This window comes from Netta rufina (assembly GCF_964035555.1).
Source record: "Netta rufina genome assembly, chromosome: 3".
Taxonomy (NCBI): domain Eukaryota; kingdom Metazoa; phylum Chordata; class Aves; order Anseriformes; family Anatidae; genus Netta; species Netta rufina.
In genome coordinates this window covers 119,073,775-119,098,429 of record NC_140125.1, presented here as the reverse complement: position 1 = coordinate 119,098,429, position 24,655 = coordinate 119,073,775, and the positions used below count along the sequence as shown (strand labels likewise).

General features: G+C 38.4%; 1 protein-coding gene across 1 annotated transcript in view; it reads left to right on the top strand.

Moving 5' to 3' along the window:
• MSRA (methionine sulfoxide reductase A) overlaps window positions 1–24,655 on the top strand; it is a 271,314-nt gene that overhangs the window by 159,799 nt on the left and 86,860 nt on the right. Inside the window, exons 4-5 of the mRNA XM_084285134.1 lie at window positions 4,815–4,919; window positions 21,296–21,402. Of these exons, the coding sequence (XP_084141260.1) occupies window positions 4,815–4,919; window positions 21,296–21,402 (212 nt within the window). The remainder of the gene's footprint in view (window positions 1–4,814; window positions 4,920–21,295; window positions 21,403–24,655) is intronic.

Below are 24,655 nucleotides of genomic sequence, written 5' to 3'. Positions count from 1 at the left end.
AGGCTTTAGCTAGCACAAATAGTTTCAGCTCCAAAATCGATAAGCTCTGGAATGTGCGTCAGCTGAAAATCTGCTGCCCGTTCCTTTCAGTTATATTTAGACATTTACATTTGTGTCAGAAAATATGAAGCTGATGAAGAGTGTGTTGCACAAAAAGGGAAAACTATAGACAAGAGCACAAGCTGAGAGTCCAGTTCTTAGCTTTAGCATTTGGGCTGCAATCACCTCGAAGCCAAAGTGCTTGAGCCATAAAGGTGCTGCCTACAGAATATAGGGACTGAGGGGCATGGGTTGCCCACAGACATATGTCCAAGCGGTGGTTCGTCCCAGCTGCTCACTGGGGATTTTTCATGGCCAGAATTCTGGTCTGGGGATTGAGTGAGCCAGCACTGGGCTGGTACCATGCTAACCATTTAGCAGTGTGGGTGAAGAAATCCCAGCACCTGTGCCTGTGCCTTGGTGGGATTTATTGTTATGGAGCCATGGTGGAGTTGGCAGCAACCAGCTGGGTTCCTGGATTACCTGTTTTGTGTGGGAAGAGATGGATGCTTCAAAATGGGTGGCACATCAGCTATTGCTTGTAGGAAAGCATTTAGAAACCTCTCTAGGAGCCTGGTAGCTTTGCCCTTTGCCAAGCTATGGTGCCTCCTGCTTTTCAGGATTTAAAACCATGTAGAGCATCTCCTGGATTTAGGCCCCTTATTTCATTGGGTTAAGAGACACAGCCCTTTTTATTAAATAAGTGGGACACGAGGGAATAGTTTAGGCATTGGTTGAACTTTCTAACCTAATTCAGCCAGGGCTGGACTAGCTGGAGAGGCCCACGTGCCACGTGGCAGCGCCATAGCAGCTGGGTGGCTGGGTATTCACAGGTGAAGTGCTCCGCAGCCAGCCCTTTGAAGTTGTTCCACTTTGCAGGAAATAATTAAATGCTTACTGGATGCAGCAACTTGAAAAGAATGAGCTCGCCTCTATAATCCGTTGGCTTGGGCACTCACCTGGGAGATGATTAAGAAGGTGAAAATCTAAACACTATTAGGAAGAAAAAAATTGAAAAGAAGCACCGATGTGTCACTCAGATGTCTTTTTTGCACTGCTCTTTACAGGAACGTTTTTGCCAGAGTTTGAATCCCCACTGAAAGAGCTCACTGTAGCTAATCCTCTGAGAGTGGCTATGTTTTCTAAGTGGGAAATGGATATAGGATAAACAGACAATCTGCTGTTGGCACACAGCCCTCTCTGCTATGGTGTAATAAAGTCTTATCATCTGCAGCGAGGTTCTTCTATGGCTAAGCTCCTTCTAAAGCTGAAGGAGAACTCAGCACCATAACTGGAAATCCGATAATGGCACCTATAAATAAAGGATTTATATTTGCCCATTTAACAGCAAATTAAATTATAGTGAGTGATTCAATAAATTATTGAAAAAACATGGTTCAAAGTTTGAGCTTTTTTGAGAGGAGGCTTCTAGAAATATTCATACTTGTTAAAACTTTTGGAACTTAAAATGAAGCATGCTTTTACTGTGGAACATTAAAAATCAGCTAATTAAAACCAATAGGTGATCTGAGGACACCATGACTCTGACTTAATATAAATGAACGTTTCATGATAAATTCTGAGAGCTGAATATTACTGAGAGAATAGCATCCATCACTGATCAGTTTAAATTGTCTCAGCTGTTCAGTGTTAGCTGGTTCAATTTCTTGTTGAAAAACGTACAGCTTTTTTGAGACTAAGTGGGTTTATTGTTTTTCTTTGATTACTGCCTCTCCATTTTAAGAAATCTTACAAAGAAGATTTGATTAGAATTTTATTTTATTTTATTTTACAATACAGAGGAGTGGTTAGATCTTTTCATCTCTGCACTGTTCTTTTGGTGCTGCAGTGTACCAAATGTGTGAAATCCAAACTAAAATGTGATCGTTCTGTTTTTGTAGTCAAACTTAAGCCTAATGCAAAAAGTGAACTAAGAAGGCAAAGAGGGAGAGCCCAATGTTGGTTTATTTTTGTCACTTTTGCTGCAGCTGAGTTGTGTTCAGCACCAGTGGGCTACCAGTTTCCATGTGCTGCTTAGGGTAATGTTGGGCTATCTGTTAATTCCTTGTTGTAAAGCACATTGTACCTGCAGAGAGATTGTGCCTTTTCTTTTCCTCTGTCCCCGATACTATTTTCTATCCATGCTTCTTCCAGGAAAGCTTGTGGTTAATCTGTCCCAGATGAAGCCTTTTACCTCTCCGTTTGCTCACATGTACCCAGTTGATTGGTATGGTTTCGACTAAAATTGTTGGGAAGTAGGAGTCCTCACCACAAATGACAAAGATTGTTCTTAATAGAAATAGCCATGCCATATTCTGAAAGAAAATCCACTAGGTAGTGGAAAAGCTTTGAGGAAAATTAAAGGTGGATCTGATGAGACTAGCAGGTATTAGCTCCTTGCTTTTCCTCCGAGAACGAATATTGATTTTAAATATGCTCTAGGTTCTAACAGTCTGTTAGCCACACATCTGAGGATTTTTTTTTCTTGAGGTCAGGCTATAGTTCTTGGAGCAGCACTGTTATTTCCTTATTCAGAGGAAAAGAAGAAAGCTGATTCTTTGAACTTCTGGATTAGTCAGAGCAGACAGTGTTGACAAGATGTAATTGCTGCTTCAACTGAGAGGAAAGGTAATGCCTCTGTTGTTTTGAAGTTCTTGAAGAAACTCTCTTGTGATCTAAAGCTACTCATCTTAGACAAGCAATTTGCTCCTGAGTGGTAAGAACCTTTCATAAGGTTCACATTGGCTTAAAAAAAAAAAATGAAGTCAGAAGCCACTCCTTAATCTCTTTTTAGTTACAGAAAGTAGGTTTGCCAAAGCTGGACAAACCACTGTCCATTTGCTCTCCTGCTTTATCTCAAGCAACAACAAAATTCCCAACCTGGTCTTCATCTAAGGCAAAATACATTATCTCCCCTGGCTCCCCTGGTAATCTATAACCAAAACCACGGTCTACTTCAAACCATGGAATCTGGAATAAGTTCCTTCCCTGACCTATACTGGCCATCAGTTCACACCATAATATAGAAAGACCATTTCACTTTATTATCAAGCGAATTACCTATGACTTTTACTTTTATTCTACTAAGTGTATGATCCCTTTCTGTTAACCTGCATTCAAAATTTGCCTTCAGATGATGAGTTGCTAACATTGTCTTCAATAGGCATGTGGAAGAGGAATTGGGCCATTGTTTGCCTGGACATTATCCTGGTGGACACGGTGACATGGCTTTAGCTACAGGTTACATATAACTCACCTGTTTTTGCCTTTCAATCTCACTGAGCCTATTTTTGTTGTGTTGTGAAGCACACTAGGTAGAAAGCAATATGATTTTGTCAAAATTTTCTTTACAGGTATCCCAGATGTCTCCCCTTTTACTCCTCTGTGTTCTAGGCTAAATTTAATCCTACTCTTTTAAATCACTTCTGATTGCCAGCCCACCCCTCTGGGCCTCATTTAAGTTTTCTTCATTTTATCTGGCCCAATTAACTGATAAAATGCTGTCATACTTTTCCCTGATACATCTCTTTAATATGTCCTAGCATCTTTTTTATTTCTTTCTTTCCACTATTTTTTTTTTCCAAATTTCTCTTGGTACCAAATTGGTATTTTCACTGAACACTCTTAGTTACTCATAGACTCTGATTTTTCTTACATGGTGACAGCTAATTCAGAACCCATCAGTGGGCTAGATTCAGCGGTTGTTGCACTGCATGAAATTCCAGACAATTCTATTGAAGTCAGTTGAGTAAAACCAAAATTTATGCCAGTGTAAATGAAATCAAAACCTGGCATAGTTTGAGCAAGTAGTCAATTATATCCCCACCAACAAGCAAATCTCGCTGTCCAGTTTACTTTTGTTGAATATTTCCTTGTTATGATTTAAATGGAGAATAGGATATATATTTTCTTCCCACTCATGGAGTTATTACGACACCCGAAAATGCCTACATTTATAAACTCTTCATGTGTGCTTTTGAAGCACTTGGTACCGTGGACTCACCCTGCGATGTCTGAGTACTCATCAATCTAACTTAATTATAACTGAAGAAAATTATGTGGCCAGATCGTTTATATTTTATGAAGCTGGATCTTTTAATAATATTATGTGTTTAGACAGATAAAGAATGAAAGAATCTGAACCATAAGACAACTGAAAAATAGGAATAATGTATTCAAATGTGATCTAATACCTGATGATCTTGCTTGAACTCATCTGCTGTCATAAAGTTCAGTCAGGCTCTTTAACTCTTTTCAAAGCCCGTTGGCATCAGTAGGTTGGATGATGTGAAAGTTTTGATTTTTCTGTGTGTGATCTTGTGTAAACACACTCTTGAAATTTGTTTTTATAAACAATTATTTTATCCATATCTCAGCTCATGGCAGGAGAAGCCCAGTTTCCTACGATAAAGACAATGTAGATGTATAAGTTATAGATGTATATGTATAATTATGTATAATGGTTGAAGATGTAGATATATAATTCTTATTTTAATGTTCCATTTAGAATAGTTAATAATATTTAAAAAGTTTTCAGGTACAAATATTTAAGAACTATTCATTTTTTTTTCCTGAAAGTTGACAAAACGACGGCCTTGTCCAAACTTGCAGATGTCTTAAGAGCAAGAGGCTTAAATGCAAATGATGGTAAATCAAAATGTGTTTAAAAAATAAAAAGGGAAACAAATAATTGTGCTTTGGATCTCAATATAAAAAACTGGGCATGCACTAGCTAATTCTTGCTAATAACATCTGATTTTATTTTGTCTTTTAAGGTAAAACTGGTCACACAGAGGCTGTACGAGTAGTATATCAGCCAGAAAACATCAGCTTTGAGAAACTGCTCAAGGTCTTCTGGGAGAATCATGACCCGACACAAGGTAGAGTGATGAGTGAGCCAGTATTTAATTATCTTACTAATTACAGCTGGGATAATTAGTGTTTGAGCTGCATGGAAGAGATGAACCTTGAAATCACACTGGAGCTCAAGAATATGATTGCAGACATTTATTGACAGAGAAAGAGAGGAAGAGAGAGAATGAGAGTACAGAAACTCACAATACCCCTCCTCCTTTACAGCTGTCTGTGCTGGGAAAATTCCCACAGAGAGGCACAGTAGACAATAGAAATTTTTTTTTTCAGCTTTGATTATGACAATTTCTTCTGTAATACTATCTTTTGTCTCTTAAATTAAAGCATATTTCTTTGCAGCTTCAGAGCTGGCCATTTTATCTGTACTGAGGACCTTTATCCTTCATAAAATTTTTTGTTTGTTTGTTATATTTTCCAGTGTCAATGACTATCTTTTATGTTTAGAAAAAAGAAAAAAAATAATAAAAAAGATGTAAGTGGAGGTGTGTTGAGGCACCAGCAGAGCATTCTAGCTATTTGCCTTATTCAAACCTTTTGATTTAATTTATCTTTCTTGGAAGAGGTTTTGTGATGACATTATACACATCTGTGCAAACATAAATGGGAAACTGTGTTGAGAAAACATTTTACATGTTTATATAGTTTCAATAAACATCATGCTTTCTAGCATTTTCCAGAAATATTACACACAGTAACTCATTTCAATATTTTAACAGCTATCATAATTATGCCACTTGTTACCACATCTGGGAACAAAAAATGCAGATGATACCTACAAAATACAATACCATCCGGGGAAGTAGTACCTCTGAGAAGGATCCAGGGGCTATTGTAGATAAATGTCTTCCACTGAGCCCAGAGTGCAGCGGAAAGACAAAAAATGGCTATTGCATCTCCTGCCTATATGAACAGTGAAGCCTTAGTCAGGGGGAAAGTGTTTCCTGGGGGCAGTCAGTAAAATCTCAGACCATTTTATTTCTGTGTTGACATACTAAGAATTATATAGAGATACTGCTGGGGATTCAAAGAAAGGACATAAAAAGGACGTAGAGCCTATAATACTGGCCTGGTGCTGTGAATAAACATATTCAACTCATTGAGATATCACACTTGATGTCTCATAGTGGGGTTGACAATCCAGGCACTGGCGAGCCAGGACAAGATTCAGTAGCTGGAACTTGAAGTTTCAGAGTTTTGGCATGGCAAAATAGTTTTGCAGATAGCAGATTAATTAAGCATTGGAGTCTTTTTCTATCACCATCATTTTGAGCCTTTAAGATGAGGTCATTTATCATCTTACAAAAGGTGTTTGATTCAATTCACGAGAAGAAATTCTGTGTCTGTGTGTGAGGTGTGATGGCCTGTACTGGGATCTGTTGGTTTATGCTCCTCCCTGATCAAACCCTTCCTTTTTACTTGTATCAGAACAATTTGCCTGCACCATCCTTGAAACTCTCACAGCTCTGCTTTGAGCTTGCATGATGTGTCCATCATGGTTCGGTACCTTTGTGGTTTGCTTCTAGGGATCAGGAGGGAAGTTTTACTCCATTCTACCACTGGTTGTTTTTTGGTCTTTTTTTTTTTTGTTGTTGTTGTTGTTCTTTTCTTCTTTAGATTGTCAGGGATTGGCCATAACCAGATGCTGGCATCTTAGTAATGGGCTGCTTGTTTTGAAGCAGCACAGAGAATCCTATTTCTAGGTAATTGGTCCATGTGTCTTGTTCTCATGCTGGGATTCATCCTCATTGCCAGAGCTGGGAGCTAACAACCAGGACTATAACAACCAGCACTATGAGGAATGGATTTCTGCTGAAATGATTTGGGAAACTACCATTCTCTGTCATTTTTGTAGTCTTGGCTTTGACAGCATATGGTTAGTCTCTGCCTGTGGCACACATGCAGTAGGTTGGTTTCTAAAGGACTTCAGTGCTTTGGGTTGATTGAAGTACTTGTGCTGGACTTAATGGTATGTGGGCGAGGTGTTACACATAGGTTAGACCAGATGAACTTTTAATTCCTTCTGGCTTTAAACAAAGTAATATGATGAGATTTTATCTTTGTATTCACTTTGAATCCTCACATAACTAAGGTTCTAAACAGTTCCAGTCCGTGCTTTCAGAAGAAGGTTGGATGCTGGCAGATGTATGATTCACTTCTTGATTTCTGGCAACTGGGGAAACATCACCTAATTAGCCTGGGCACAGAGCCACACTAATGTGGCTGTATTCCTTCTGGGATGTAAGCTAATATCTCCACATGACACTGTGCTGTGAAGATACCCAAGTCATTCACAGCTACCTCAGGCATCTATGTGGCACTGCACTGCTTGGTCTAAACATGGCTAAGCCTTTATCTAAGCTTGGTTCAGTAGAATTTCAACATGGTCCTTCAGTAATAACTTGCAAAAAGTGAGAACATTACTTCCTGCACAGAGATCTTGGCAGTCACTGAAGCTTTTGTGTCCTCCAGACTTGGCAGATTGCTTTACCCATGCATATTTACGGTTGCTTAATACTAAACTCTCTTCAAGGCCTTTGTAAAGTTCTTTACGTCTCTACAGCCTTTCTTCATTTGAGAAAAAAACAAACCACAAGGTCCTGATTTCAGGTTTCTTTGTTCTATAAGATAGGGATGCTATGCTTATATATGTTTTTCAAGTTTGAGCAGTTAGCGGTAGATCGATAAGGTGGAACTGTTTCTTCACCTTGATTTGTACCTACTCCCTGCTTTTATCTTGCTATGGGAAATGTGGTTTTATGTAAAGATACTGAAAGTGAAAATTATCTCCCTGACCTAAGATATTTTTTTCTTTCCTTAAATTCAGCTGTGTGCAAAGTCTTATTTAGCCAGCCTAACATGAATGCAGCTCAGTCTGTCAAAGAGAAGGTTTTTACTAAGCAGTTAAATTAGGGAGATTTCTTATTCATGAAATTCAGCACACTCTTTAGATGAATCCAATGTCTCATACAGCCAGCAAATGTTGGACTTTTTGAGAACAGTGCTCACTCAAAAATATAAAAGCTTTGTCTGTGGCACTGCCTTATCTTTCCCCCAGAAGTCAGGTTAATGCCATCTAAGCCCTCCTACCCCCTGCAGAGACAATGGACTTGTCTAATTGTTATAATGTCATTAAACATAAAATATGGAAATATTCATATGTGTTGTTTCAGATTCTGTTGCAATTAAAGACCTTTCAAATATCAATCTAGGTGGTACCAAGTTGCTAAAGAGTACAGACTGGCAGTCCATTCATTATTGTAATAGCACATTAATATTCAAAAGTTCCTGCTTTCCAAACAGTTGGACCTCCTGCCTTCAAGATGAGGCTGACATCTCACTGGGATTCAAAGTTTCTCTGGGAGGCAGCCTGGCTCTTGTTTCATGAAGCTCTTGAGTCTGAGTATTATACAGAAGTCTACTGAAAAGCAGGAACCTTTGATCAAGTCAAACAGTCTATGAGTTGAAAGAGATTCTCCCAGATGAGCATCTCCTAAGTGTGGGGCCCTGATAAAGTCCTCCTTGACTATTAATTTAGGCTGTATTTTATAATTCATTACATTTGGGATCCTGAAAAAGCAACAAACAAACCCCTGACTTCTGCCAAGTGACATATGGTTGTCATCTCTGTTCAGCCTCTAATGCACAGACCAGAATTCCTTCTCTCCTAGGAATAATCTTATCTATAAGAGGATTGCTCTGTGTAGCTCTAGAAGTGCTTGAGGTGGTTGCTTCTTTGTGACTGATAGTGAAAAAAAGAATGAATGTGTTGTGCTGAAAATACTGCAAAAGAATTTTATGTCTATTCGCTCTGTGCACCATATAGACTTGTAAGGTTTAGAGAGGCGTAGGGCAGAATCTGTATTGCCCTATTTTTGCACTAAAAGAGACAATCTCAGAGTCTTGCAGATTTTTAAGATATAAGCCTGCCTGTCTCCTTCAAACTGCATCCTTATGATGGTTCTGCCATGTGTCTAGAGGGATGTGGACTTTCAGGCCATCAGTTTGTCTGCATTGTGCCTCAGCCTGTAGTTTCATGATTGCTTTAAGCTAATCTTTGTCTTATCTGATGGGAAAAAGAGCAATTTTCTTCTCTGTCCTCGAACCTGTCTGTAGGATGCCACCTCTTTCTTTGTGTGGACACTGGCAGTCAAAAAGTTCTCAGATCAAGCTGAAAGGTGACCCTGAATGAGCTGAAATGTAGCTTTCAGCCAGGACTCACATTGCCAGCAGCAGGGCTGCTGGTGGGATGGCCCTTCTGGCATTAGCACTGTCCGGCAGCATGTGAGCCAGTTGGGAAACCCAACCTTGCTCATGTTCGGAGAAGAAGATGTCATATTTTATCAGATCAGAAAGTTTGGCCACTCTGTGGGGAGTCTATTTCTCCAAGCCTTTGGAAAAATCTGATACCAGAGGAATCTATCATGGTGCAACTGTGATTCCCATTAAGCGCCCTACTGTTCATAATTACCCTGATCCTGTGTGAGGTTGAAGTCCTACATGTCAGAGATTTCAGCCCTATCCAAAGCAGCTTTAAAGATTCTTTGTTGCTTGCAATAGCCGAACATATCTTCTTAGCAGAACACAAAGCAAATGCTATTTCCTTCTCTTGAAAATGTGTTTGGGGCAAATGAAAAATCCACTCACATCCTTAGCTCTCTCCTCTCTTGATTACAAGCCAAAACTGATGCTCGTTTTGGTAGTTCTGCTCCCTGTCTTTATCAAGCACACCAGTCCTTCCCAGCCCACAAAAAATAACAGCTACACCTACAGTTCTTTGGGGTAAGCCCCTTTGTACACAAATCCTATCCTTTTTCATGGCTGCTGTTTTTTTGGTTATATTTCTGATACAACAGAAAGAGCTGAGGAGAAGGCAGGACTCCGTACCTTTGGCAGTGGGGTGAAGAGCAAAGATGCTCACGGCCACCGCTGCCTAGGAGGTTCTGGAAAATTACTTTTAGCCGTATTGATTCTTTGAGTATGGGTACGCAGAGAACCAAAGTTACTGGTAAGTAATCTCATTTGTCCTTTCCATCATGAAGTCCTTATCTTGCCTGTGTTTGTACAGGAAATGTAAGCAGAACTGGTATTTTTCCAGCAGTTGAGGACCATCTGTACTACAACAAACTCATCACCCGCCAGATTCATTCAGAACACCTCTTAGTCCATATGTCTTGTGTATCCACGATAAAGAAGAGATGTATGAGCTGTTTCTCCTCCCTGTGACCTTCCAAATAGTTTGGCATTTAGCCTTAGTGCTGATACATGAATTCTCCAGATTAATATCTGGTTTTCATTGTGCTGACCCATTTTAGTTGCAGAGGGTATATTTATTTCTCACCAGTTTTGAAGGACTGTACTTTTTTTAGACATTGCATAAGGAATCTATCATCTGCAAATAATTAAAATTAGACACTAGAAATGACATTGTATTGCTAATGAGCAGATGTGTCTACTTATACCAGTGGAAGAACAGCTGTACACATAAAAAATGCTACAGCGACCCTAAACCAGCATTATGTATTCTGCTACAGGCCTGTAACTTCATTTAGAGATTAAAGGGAAAAAATAGTCTCTTCATGTAAAATATAACCTTTTTTTTTTTTTTTTTTTTACATTTCTGTGAGTCTCTTCCCTTTATAATTTGAATGAATGAAATTCGCAAGTCTCAGATTAAAGCACAAAACACCTTTGTCTTTTATTTCAAATGTTATTGAGACCTAATAGTTTAATAGTTTCTGCATTATTGCAAGGTGTAACAAAAAAACAGTGGAAATACAAATCTATTGCCACCAGACATATTAAATATATTCAAAATAGAATTACAGACCCCTGAGGGAGCCATTCCTGGTCCCATACTCTTCAATATTTTCATTAATGATGTGGAGGATATAGTGGAGAGGATACTAATTAAATCTGCGGTAAAGATAATGCTAGAAGGCTCTTGGAGGAAACAAATAAAACACGGCTCTGTGTTGATAAATTAAAAAAGCCATGGAAATTGATATACTGAGATAAAAACAAAGATAAATGTATATTGGTTCATGCAGAAGTGAATACTCAGTAGTAATATGCACTCTATGAGTTGATGGAAGAGTTCTCTATTACCTTCACATACTTCTAACTCCTGCTCTTAGCAATGAAGTCTCAACGGTGGGACACAGTTGACTAGTTCCTAACCATCCCACCAGCAAGCAGTTTAGTGGACCCTTGCTCATAATTAATTCCTAAATACCTGTGGCCTATACTTTTTGCAAAATACTGAAGATACTCTTGGCCAGTGGTGCTTAACCACTACTGCAGTTTGAGGATGCAATTTCCTTTCTTCCATAATCTGAAAAGCCTTATGTTATGTTGCTCCCATTCCTTGCCCTTTCTCTAGAACTAAATATGCATTAAAAATAAATACTTTTTACTTGGCAGTTTTGCATCCCCAGGAATTTCAGCTGTCATGACCTTATTTGCATATTAGACTCTTTTTATACATATAAATGAGAATAGACTTTTTCTGACCTAAATTTCCAGTTTAGGAGCTGTTGTTTTTCCATGTCACGGTGAAAAGCTGAGATTTGACTTTGCGTCTTTTGCAATGAAGGGGAGTCTTAGCCAGTGCAGCAGTCGCTGAGATGGCTGAATAGTTTGCAATACGAAGTGAGTGTTGCTGAATCAATTCTGGCTCAAGGGCAAAATTCTTTCTGGGCTCTGATTCCTTCTTCATTTTAAACTACTTCTAGCTTATTTATTTCATTTATGGCAAAGATGTGTTATTTAGTTCTCCAGAAGTACTGAAAACTAACTTTATTTTTCAGTTTTGCTAAAGTCAGGAAAATGGTGACTTGATAATGAGAAAAGCCACGGTATCTGTCTTTTATTCCACTGAAGATGACACTTTGTCTATTATGCTGCAGTAAACATAAACCTAGCACTCACCTGAAGGGATTCCTTTTGTTCATAATTTCCGTACCGCTAAGAACAATTGGAAAACGCCTTTATTCTGTGACAATCTTCCTTGGGGTCACTTCTGTATTATTTCTCTATTATAGAATAGCTGTGGTTGTAGTAGATGAAAGGAAGAAGAAAAGGAAGGCAAGAGGAAGGGGATCTTCATTTTAGTGCAGCTTTGTTCATTTGTTCATGAAGTTCTGAATGAAAATCCGGACTTCTCAATGCTTGACTGTCATCAGTAGCTTTCAAACATCCATGAAATCAAAGGGTATGTGGTGTGAATAACAGCAGCTGGATTTGCATGTACAGTTACACAATTAGAAAAGAGCAACCTAAGAAGGTCTTTTTCTGCAGAATTTTGTGATGGACTGTTTGTCTTTCTACTATGAAAGCAATAGAGAAAGTTAAAACAAAATAGTACCAAACATTCTTTTCTTCTTCAAATATCCCACTAGTGAATTTACTGTACACGGGTCTAGAAATCCGAGGCACTGAAGCATGACATCATTAATCATAGTTTATGGTGATTATTAGTAGGCTTTTAATCTTTGTTTTCATGTATAATTAGGTACAGGAGGTCAAAGCTGACTCTCTTCTAAACAACAATATTTTCAGTGAATGACTGTTTTTCTCTGCCTGCAATTTTCTCTTGCATATTTATAAGAGCATACTTGTCTGTGTTTTGAGAGAGCAGTGTCCCATGAGTTTATCTGCTGATAAAAGCAAATGACAACACCGTTATTTTTATTATCTCTAATTATTTTTATTACTATTGCAATAACACCTGGTGGATCATAGTAGGTTTAGATTCATACTGCTAACACATGCCAAAATTTAGGCACGACATTAGTGAGTAACAGATAAATGAAGAGAAAGGAGAAAGCATATAAAGAAAATAATAACAAATCTGTGTGATTCCGTAGCTCAGCTCCGTAGTCTATGATCAGAATTTCTGTGTTTTTTAATTATGTTTTCTTGCATGATCAGTAGTTGTGCAGCTTTTTGTAAGCACTGCAACAGAGCTAGTCTACGAAGAAGAGACACAATGAGAGCTCGACACCAATGCCTAAACAAACATCTATTGCCACACTGGATCCTGTGTGCACTTTGCCCATCTTCCTACTGTGCTTTAGGAAGTGTGGGGCTCCCATATGCCCTGTGTCTTGTCCTCCAGGCTCTTGAAGATACATTTGCTCTATTCAGTGGTGAATACTATCTTAGATCAGATTTCTCTGACCAGCATAGACATGTCAGGTGAGATAAAGCTTGAGGTAAAGCCACCTAAATGTAGATGTTTTCATAGGCACAGGGTGTCTCGGCTTCCATGACAATCAGTGGAAGTCAGGTCAACACAGCTGTCTTACCCCAAATTAGGCATCTGTGTTTGGGCAGCTTCTTGTTGCCTAAACCCGCAAGCTTAATTCCAGCTGCATCAGTTGCATTCAGTACTGTTAAAAGATACTACTTTCACTTCTGTCCCAAGTTCATCCAAGTCTAAAAACTTGTCAAAAGCTAATCATTTAACTTCTGATTAAAGTTAAGCAAAAAAATAATTAAAAAAATCCCCTACAGTAAAATTGATGCCATTAAGGATGACTCATGTACATATTCACCATTCCATTTGCCTGTTCTATCCACTAGTGGTAAAGATGTATTTTCAATTAATAATTAGAAATGGATTAAAATTCCCATCTTCCAGTAGCATTTAATACTTTGTGACATTCATAAAAAAATAACCAATGGTTTTATGTGGGCTCAGGTAGATCATACATTTCATTCAAAGTTCAAAGAGCATTCCAAAATGCATTTAAGCAATGTTCTGTCTGAATTAATAAATAAGCATATAGGGAACTCTTCTTTCAAAGTCTTCGTTCTAATTGTGTAAAATACTTGAACTGTCTTGAGAAGAAATTTGATGCATTTTATAACTACAGAATAATAATAATGCTAATAACAAGTGAAGAGAATTGGTTAAAGATAGAGCCCCAGTGGATATACTACCATTATTTTGCTTTTGTTGTAGTAGTGTGTTGGCCATCTGTGGTGGGAGCAGACAAGATTTCTTGCTGCAGCAAATTTGTAGCAGCAATTCATCCCATTCCCACAAAATGTCATTAATAAAAAGTGATGGAGTGTGTTCTCCTGTGTGTCCATCAGTACTTTGGGGTGTGTTATGGCATTAATGAATCTGATGTCTGAAAATATTCTCTGTACTTCAAGAGCTTCTGGTATTTCGTTGAGTGAGTGTTGTATTGACTGTCATCAACAGCTCGTATTTACACTAGCACTGGCAATCTGAAGTAATTATTTTGTGATGTCTTTGCCCTTGGTGATACTGAAAACTGTAGAGGACAAGGCCAGCCTTCTCTAGCTGATGCTACTTTGGGCAGAGGGGTTGGACTAGAGATCTCCACAGGTCCCTTCCAACATCAGCAAATCTGTGACACTGTTTTGCCTTACAAGCTACACCAGAAAACTGTGTAATCTTGTGGTTTGATGAAGATTAAAGACAAAAAGGTACTTTTCATCAGACATTTTTGTGGCTGAAGTAAATTTTTAAAAAACATTATTTTAGCCATGATGTTCTAAGAATATATGAAGTCAGAAATTTTAGGGAAAGCTTGTATTTCGTCTTGATTTCAAGGCAAAAGGGGAAGAACAAAACTGTAGTACTTCTTGGCACTGAAAACCTTCAGTACTGAAAGCTTTGTAAACCTTGCTTTCTATTGATAATATGACTTTCCTTTAATATGTACAAACTCATTATTGTATTGTGACCTTCTGAAGAAGTGCTTTTATATTGCATTTATCCTTCCTGCACCCCAGTACCTTGAAAATCATCAAGAGCTCTCAATCCACAGCACTGTAACTAACTCCTTTTCTATTAACATTTTTCTCCTTTAATCATATGCTATAAAGAGTTTTACTTTCCCCTAGCAACTTTTAAACTGTATGGATGTAATCATTACAGTGAGTGATGACATCAAGCCAGGGTGACATGGTGCAATTGATTTTTACTAAATAATTATATGATGAGCTGAAAGAAGGAGTTTTATTAGTCTTAACTCAGCAAGCATTGATTGGGGAAAAGAAAATGACCAATCGGTACATCAGGTTTCTGTGGGTATAAGAAAATAAGTGACAGCTGCAGAAAAGTCTATAAATCACGGAAAAAAATTATGATAAAAATAAGAGCTATGAACTGCCCTTTAAAACTTCACTGGGTGGCACAGAAGAGAGTAACAGACTTTAGTCATTTATCTCCATTATACTTGGGATCCTCTGAGAATAACAAGGTTGACGAATGATGCCATTACATTTTTTTATTATTTTTAAATGGATAGAAGATAAGAAGTGTTGTATAAGTATTGCTTTCAAGTCTTTAGAGGGTTGAGTCTTCAGAAGAAATTCCTGATTTAGCCAAAGAAATAAATAAAGTACATTTTGCTTCAGCCTTCTGTAGGAAATATATTCAAAAATCACTCTTTGGGAAGAATTTTCTCGTTTGTAATGAATTCTCCATTTCTAAAGAAAATAATAATAAAAATAATAATTAAGTATTGTTCTGGGAAATATGTGCTTTTATTAGAGCGTTGGATTTACCTATTTCTTATTGACCTTAAGATACCCTGAAGTTAGATAGGAAGGACAACGACCTACCTAAGCAGCATCTCTATAAAAACTCAAACTTAGCATAACAGGATAGTTGCTTTAAAGGAGCAATGTTTTGGCCCCAGCCAGGAATACATAGTAGCTTTCAGAAGGAATAGAAACAATGAGGGAAAAAGCACCTACTAGTTGCATCAAGGCAGGGAAGTTTTCATTTGTTCTGATCATTCAAGTCAAAGAAGAACTTGCATTTGCTACTTTGATACCAACAAGTTCCAGAATAAAGTCACTCCTATGCAGGTGCTTCAGATGATATCAAAGTGTTGGTAAGAGGGCTTTCTAGAACCATTTATTTTATATTATCTGTTATCTATATTATCTATATTTTCTATATTTTGGCAGATAATAATTTCTCCAGTAGCAGTCTGCATGCGTGTTTGCATTACGTGGCACTCTCAACCTGGGAATTGTTCTTTTTGCAGAAACTGGGATAGCATCACAACTCTCTGTCCTTTCCACATACCATCCTGTGGCAACAAATTTCTGTTTCTCCTAGTTATCACATGAGACAGAGCAAGCACTTGGCTCTTGAGGGCATTTTTTGATTAATTGGTGTTTTAATCTCTGCTGGCAGAGTGAGGAAATTTTATGGTCTCCAGAGTGGTCCAGGCTGCACAGCACTGAGTTGCTTTGGTCAACCATAGTGAAATTCCCAAATATGATCCATGTCCAAAATCTAAACACACTTAGAGTTCCAAATGCCCTCATCTACCCTGGTTCTCTAGAGACAAGAGTTTACAAGGACTGGCCAGTGCTCACACAGGCACTGTGCTTTGGGCTGACGCTCTTTGGCACCATGCAGCCTTATCCAAAACCACATATTCCACATATTTTTTTTATCTATCTATTTTACCCTCTGATTTTCTATCAGTTCTGAAATCAGGCTATCTAAATGTCCCTATGATGGGAGATTTTTAAAGCTGTCTTCAGCATGACAGCTGATTTTCTCTGCCTCAGGTATCAACACCAAGTGCCAGCCTTTTGACTCCGGGGTGTGTTTGTTCCTGTTACTGACAGATGCGTTCCTGATCATCAGGTCAGAGAGACAGATACTTGCATTTTCTGCCAGTTACTGTCTTGCAACCTTTGGCATTTGTAAAGTACAGCCAGATGAAACAGGGTGATTTTGCAAACCCCAGGCTGGCTAAGGGGATTCTGATTTCAGTCTCCTGTAGAATCCAAAATGGGGCTCAAGGACGTTCTTCTGTTCTCGGTCTTCTTACAGCAGATAAAACTCAGGTTACCAGATAAAAATCACCTAGGTTTTGGCTTCTTCTGCCTCATGGCAAGGACATTGGGTAGGCCTCAAAACACTGGTTATCTCTAGTTAAAGAGATTCTCATCAGCACTGAGAACAAGCCCTCCAGGTGGGTTTTGGTGACCACGTGGCCCAGGTAGGATGGGACATGTAAGATGACTTTCTGCTTTCAGGCCCCTAGAAGACTTTCCTTAAACTACCTGTTGGAAAGAAATGGGCTTGAGATCAGTGTATCAAATGCTTACAGCCATGGATGAAGTGTTTTTTAGTGTTTCATTCTCTCATTGCAGAGTTTCTGAAAGAGTTGGTGAAGGTCTTTCTTCCTGTCAGAGGCCTTATCTCCCAGTGTAATACATTTCGTTAATATGTCTAAGAAGCAATCTGGTTATCAACTCAGCCTAGAATGAAAGTTGAGGAAGGTCAGGCCCTACTGACACATCTACCCATATGTTAAATCCTTGAGAAAAAGAGTATTAAGAAAAAGAGTATTGACTACATAAATTCTATCCCTAAACTGGCAGATTTTGCAAACAGAGTGACTTTTAGATATCCCACAGAACAGTTGGGGGCAATCAGCATTGCCCTGCATAGAAGATCCTGCTGCTCTGAAGGTGTTCAGCTGATGTTCTGTAGGAATATTCCTTCTTCCAGTAATGAAGATTTAGACAAACCTCATACACTGTTTTGACTTGGAATTAAAACAAAATTATATGTGTCTCTTGAAAGTGGAATCTGATACAGGTGAAAAGAAATAAATTTCTTCAAGAAGGCAAGAAATTTTTGTGATAAAACTCTTTGTTGAGAATTTTTGCTGGACGTTAGATACTGAAATGCATCAGTTAGTGGTAATAAATCTTGCTTTAAGCCATCCAATCCATAATGTCAAAAGCTTTACAAATTTTTCTGTGGAAATGTATCAAAAAATAGTGGTCATTCAAAGTCCTTCCAAATCTTGATGCTTTTATAATGTCAGATTACAGTTTGCAGTAGATGTCAATTTTGAAGGTGTCAATTTTGTTTAATTACCTGGGAACTTGATCATAGGGTGAATAATTTGAAGCCGATTGGGATTATTTGTGTTTTCAGTTGTATTATTAAAAACTTTGAACAAATGTTGGGACTTCAGTAGAACCATTTGGGTACACAATAGATAAGAAGTCAACTCGTCTCAGCACAGAACTTTTGCAGAATCTACTGTGTACCCAATTTAGCTAGAATCAATGGCAGCAAAGTTGACAATCCCTGACAAGAATGTTTTTTGATATAGCAGTACACAATATCTTCCAATACCTTTAGCATCCTTATTAAATTAGTCATATTTTCTCGTTCTTATTTGAAGCCTAATGTGTATAGCTGTGGTTTTATTATAACACAGAGGGATAGAATAATAATAGTAAAAAAAAATCAGACAAAGTAAGAACAATATTCCAGAAAAGGAAAGAAAGCTAATTACAGATGGTATTGTGTAATTTTTAGATAGTCAAGCAGAGATGATTTTAGATTTAGTTGACTTTTTTTTCAGACAAAGATGAGATTGTTAAGCTCAGTCATCCTACCACTGTTGTTTTGTAAATTGAATTTCCTGCCTTGTTTGCTACTCATTGAGTTAGTGAATCTCAACAAGTGTGAGTTGCCAAAGGGTTTTACAAAATCAGTGATGGACCCTTGAGAAGTAAGTTTGCACATATGAAGTACATCACAAATAGCAGCAGTAACAGTAGTAACTTGATTATGTCTATACACATAGAATTTATTTTATTTTAGCATTTTATAGTCTGTGTCTTAGTCAGACAATGCATTAGCTACTTATCATGGGACATTTAGGTACAAATTGATTTAAGGAACAAGTGAAAATAAATGACATTTTAGCTTAGCTGAATGATCACAGTTAGGCTACACTTTTGGGTAATTCTTACACTACCTGTTCAGTCTTTTTTGTAGCTAGTGGGTGGTGTAACATTGCAGCCAGCACTTCGGTGCTAGTAGGGGCCACTATTATTGCACCGTCTGACCTCATCCTTTACTCCTTAACTTTATGATTTCATCACTGAGCTCATAAAGCTATGGTATATTTGGGGGGAAAATATGTAGCCTTAATGTAAAGCCTTTGCAAGAAAGAGATGTGGGTCTTGGTACACCGTTATGGTGATGAATGCTCTTCAGTGTTTCAGTGTTGCCTATTTCCCATCTAGATTTTGTGTACTGTGGCTTTCAATTGTCCTACCTAGTTATGCAATTTTGGCAAGACTAAAGAGCTTTCTTTTCAATAAATTAATTAAGCTGACAGCTTCCCTATTGCTATGTGATGGTGGCACATGCATATATTAAATGTTTGCTTTCACCGTGCACAGGAATTCATGCTAAAATATACTCTGGAAATACATGCATTTCTGGCATTCGATATAGGAATCATCCATTTATAGAGATTTTTGTAATCTGCTCCCCAGTCAGTTGTTAAGTAGTTTGTTAAGCAATAAATAGATTTGTAGAATGCTAATGCTTAAGCACAAGCATCAATCAGCGTTAACATATCCTGGCAAAGCTAATGCTTTACTGTCCTGTAGTTATTTTTCGCCTAACTATTCAGTAGCACTGACTTGTTAAGAAGTCTCTACTACCCTAAAATAACTTGCGAAGTAATAAGCAAAATGTTGTCTGCCTTGCAGACCATACTATTAAGTATTGATGAAAGAAGTAGTTGTCGTTCCTATATATAGTAATGTAAAATTTTGGTGTTTAAAATGTAACCCAAATAACATGAAAACTCCGTAATATTTTTCAGAATCACATTCAGCCATAAATATTTCAGCCAGCTTTCATTTGATATTGTACTGTCCTTAAACCAGTTTTCTTTTTCCTTTGGAAGTACAAAAGGGATAAAAGTTATCATATTTTAATAAACAGTATTATGTTGATAGCATCTTTTCCTCCCCCCAGCATCACAGGCTCTTTTTTCACCCTCTGCCCTTTGCTAGGGAGTACTGGGACCTACAGCTTTCTTCTATTTTGTCTCCATAGTCCTGACAGTTGATGCTAGTCTTCAGTGGGATTTCTGTAGCACAGGGACAGTTGGAAGACTCATCCTGATGATTTCCATTTTGCCTTGGGTTGTAGACATTTGGGAAGAATCAATTGCTTTGAGTCTACTTCAGAATTATGTCACCCAAGGTATTTTATTCACCCACATTCACAGAAAATGTCAGGCAAACTCAAAAATAAATACATTTTATTACAGCAAAGCAAAACATTATTTTTTCAAATGAAAAATTGGAAATAAAGTTACGAAAGGCTGAAACTGCAAAACTGCAATTCCAGATCAGTCCTAATGCTAAAGCTCCTCTCTAAGGCTTTATGGAATGAACTGCAGCAGAACTGGCTTCCAGTATTGCTGCCTGAGGGAATGGGAATGTGTAGCAATGCCAGGCAGCGCTGCCTTTGGCCAGCATGGCTCCCTAGAATTGCATCAAGCCAAAGCATATCCAGGCTAGCCACCGAAGGGAATAGCAGTCTTCCTTCCGCTTTGGCCCATTGTTTTATACTTTTGAAGGTAGAATCTAGCTTTGAATTTGGAAATATGTACATAAGCAACTTCATACAACTAATCTTTTGGAAGTACATACATCAGCAATAAAGGGGCTAATCCTTGTACCAATATGGTATGGTTTCTGGGAGTTACTGAGTATGTACAACTAGGGTTTTGTTTTCATAATGTTAGATGTAAAAATTAATATACTCCTGCCATCCGTATTATCGTGTCTAAGTTGGAAATAGAATTTAGTGGAGTACATATATACCTTTGTTTTCTACTTCTGCCAGACTCTGAGGAAGTGTGTAAGGGTTGCTATTACTAAGCATTACTCACTCTAAAAAGGTATGAAAACAGCCATACTTTCTCCAAACCTTCTTAGCACATTTCTCAGATTTCATAAGAGTCATTTCTTCTCTCCATAAGTAGTGGTGCTGATGGTAGGAATTAATAACTTTGTTCCAGACTTAATTCAGCAGTACTTGCATAGCAGTCTTTTAGCAGGAGCGTTGTTTGTGAATAGAGGAGAATGTCTAGTTATCTCCATGGGTATTTTGAAACTTTCTCTCATTAAGATATAACCCTCCAGCACAAGAAAATTCTTAAGCAGTTGGTAAAATCAAAGGTTTTTTAATAGCATTTGCATGGTTCAAAATAAGTATTTTAAGAGTACCTTGATTACAGTAACTGCAGCTTGATTATTTAAGGTTTTACATCTGTGACTACCGTGTGATTTACCAAAATGTAAAATGTTCACATCTTATTTGCATGTCATTTAAAAAGAGATATTAGAGTTGAATCTCTTAAGGACTATTCAACCAAAGAAAGGCTTGGACTTCATAAACATATACAATGAATATGCACAGGAGAGATTGTGTTAACTCAGGTGTATGGAAAGTCCTAAATTTCAGCCCACCAAATTTATGCATTGCAACCCAGCCTGCCTGGAGCATGATCCTCATGGTGTGGTGTATTTTCTCTCTCTCCAGGAATGCGACAAGGTAATGACTTTGGCACACAGTATCGCTCGGCCATCTACACATTTTCTCAGGAACAGATGGAAGCTGCCTTGAAATCTAAGGAAGAATATCAAAAGGTAATGCTGGGCAGGGTGTGGAATTGCTTCACATATGAGTGAAGGTCAAAGAAGTTGCCAATAAGCACAACATCACTTCTTTTGCTATGTGTTTTCTCCGTGTTGTTGTTGGAGCTCCTCATTCAAATATTGAAATTGGATCATACTTGCTTTAAATTCCAGTTTTTCTGAAAAGGTTAGTGTGTATATGTGTGAATAGTTTTGATAGCTTTATGCAAAAAGAAAATATTTTGTTACTTGTGCAGTGATACGTGTAATCTCTTTTAGAGATTTTTGCATGTGGTTGCACCAGAGAAAAAGTCAGTGATCTTAAAGCTACCAAAGTGAATCTAGGCCCCATATTCTGAAGGGTGTATCCAAAGTCTGAGACATGAGTTCTTGAATTCTGGGGGAAAGTCCTGATCAATCTGTGAACTTCGGAACTCAGCATCACTCACTTGCTGATTGTAAGTTGCTTCTACTCCATAAATTCCTTTGTTTAAATGTGGCAGTCAGTGACTTTACAAGACCATTTGTTTTGATGCTAGGATTTGTGTGAGAGAAGATTGACTATTTCCTTTCAATACACAATCCTATTTTTCTCTGGAGATGGATTCTGTCTCTTCTCTGCTGTGTAAGCTATTATAGACCTGGCTTTAACTAGAGGCAGAGAGGTTGACGTGTCCTACCTATAGTGTTGCAGCATTGTAATTACTGTCTGATCTGCCTTGTGGTCTTGCAGTACAACATACAGATTCTACAGAATGTAGAAACATAGAAATTCTTACAGCTTACATGAAATAATCTACTCACCTTGGACATCAATGCAATAGGAAAAGTAACTGTTAGGTGGTACTAAGACTATATGAGCTTTCGTGCTTTCACTTGTACTATGACTCCATTAAAGTGTTACTATGTTGAAAAACCAAGGATTTGGTGACTATCTGATGTTAAAAAATAAAAAGCTGTGTTTTGGTAAGGGTGTATCAATCAGAAGCGTGTACCAAGGCATGAGAAGGAAGTGCATGTACTGAACTCTTGTGCAGCATCTTGGTTTTTGTAAGTGCATGTGTGGCATCAGTGGGCTGATCTAGGTGTGCACTGGTGGGACTGGTTTGTACATCCAGTGGTTTGTACATACATATTACAATACATGCAAATTAAGTATTCAATGGCATATATGTTTTCTTCTGAGTAACTGAACACAGGCATAAGTCAGTCTTGCAGGTACACATCTTTGTTAACAGCAGTTTCTGAAGACCTGGTATTCGTATTTGTCGTGCAGAACTTCTTTCTACTCATTATTTACCTTAGATCCATTGCTTTTCCAAATTGTTTTTAGTTGCCTTTCATTAACATCTGCAGACCAGTATCACACTATAAATCTTACAGCTTTCAGTTTGCTTTCCCAACTCTATTATTCTCAGCTGTTATTTGTCATTAAATTAATACTGACTCGAAAACAAAATTGCAATGCAGGAGATTGCAATATGATATTACAGAAATTTCCATCATCAAATAGATTTTCTTAATGGCACAATTTAGAATTTACCTACTTTGAAGTCTATCACCATTTGAAAAGTGTGTATAATCAGTGCATTTATATAATTAGGCACAACTCTGTAAGTGATCACATGCATAGTTTGTTTTTTGCACTAAAGTAGGAGGAAGGAAGGGACTGTGTTGCCAGCTAAGGAACCACAGCAAATATGTACTGGAATTCCTAGAGGAAATGCAGTTTCCAGTATTATCAACAGTAGTATCTACAGTATTTACTGTGGTATTGCAGTAGCAGTAAAATGTTTGTGTTGGAAAGACACTGAGCAAACAATATGTTCAGGAATCCCTTTTCATATTATATACTTTGCATTACTTTATTTTAAGGAAATGTAATTGTATTTATTGCTGTATTTTAAAATAAATACCAAGTTCTTTTTGCAGGAGTACATACTTTTATTTGCACCTGATAACGACAAATAAAAACACGTGGGGATGGCATAAAACTTGGGTTTTCATTGATAGTCAGTGATGAATACCTCAAATGGGGGAAGGACTAGCAAGTATTAAAAGTACAGTAACGTAAACAGGTATGAATGACTTTATGGTTTTCTGGTACAGCAAATGAATAAAAAAAAAGGTAGTTTATTTGTTGCTGACTGAATAATTGAGCATGTACTCTTAGATGTGTGTTTGAGCTGAGAACCTGGAAGAGAGTGAAGAGTTGCCTCCAAATCAAACACTATGGAGAGGAATGGGGAGAGGCTGGGAGAGGAATGGTTGGAGAGCTGCCAGGCAGAGAAGGACCTGGGAGTGATGGTGGATAGTCGGCTGAATATGAGCCAGCAGTGTGCTCAGGTGGCCAAGAAGGCCAACAGCATCCTGGCTTGTATCAGGAATAGTGTGACCAGCAGGGCTAGGGAAGTGATTGTCCCCCTGTACTCGGCTCTGGTGAGGCCGCACCTCGAGTACTGTGTTCAGTTTTGGGACCCTCGCTACAAGAAGGACATCGAGGTGCTTGAGCGGGTGCAGAGAAGGGCAACGAAGCTGGTGAGGGGCCTGGAGAACAAGTCCTACGAGGAGCAGCTGAGGGAGCTGGGCTTGTTCAGCCTGGAGAAGAGGAGGCTCAGGGGCGACCTTATCGCTCTCTATAGGTACCTCAAGGGAGGCTGTAGCGAGGTGGGGGTTGGTCTATTCTCCCACGTGCATGGTGACAGGACGAGGGGGAATGGGCTTAAGTTGAGCCAGGGGAGTTTTAGGTTAGATGTTAGGAAGAACTTCTTCACTGAAAGGGTTGTTAGACATTGGAACAGGCTGCCCAGGGAAGTGGTGGAGTCACCATCCCTGGAAGTCTTTAAAACACGTTTAGATGTAGAGCTTAGGGATATGGTTTAGTGGGGACTGCTAGTGTTAGGTCAGAGGTTGGACTCGATGATCTTGAGGTCTCTTCCAACCTAGAAATTCTGTGATTCTGTGATTCTGTGATTCTGTTTTGCTAATTCTTATTTTTATTTTTTCATAAAGCCAGGTATGATTGTTAACGTAAAGGAAGCAGTTCTGTTCACTGAGGGTAGAAACCATCCAACTCCAAGGTTTATGTCATGAATGTCTGCCTCTTTTGCAGCCTCGCCTGAAGTGCCAGCTCCTCTCTGGAAGCTGGACGGCTGTGTTCAGCCCTGCCTACGTTTAGCAAGTGGTACGGGCTGAGAGGAGCAGATGTGCAGAACAAAACAGGTTGTGCTGAGGTCCCAAACTACCCTCTGTGCATTTCAAGAAG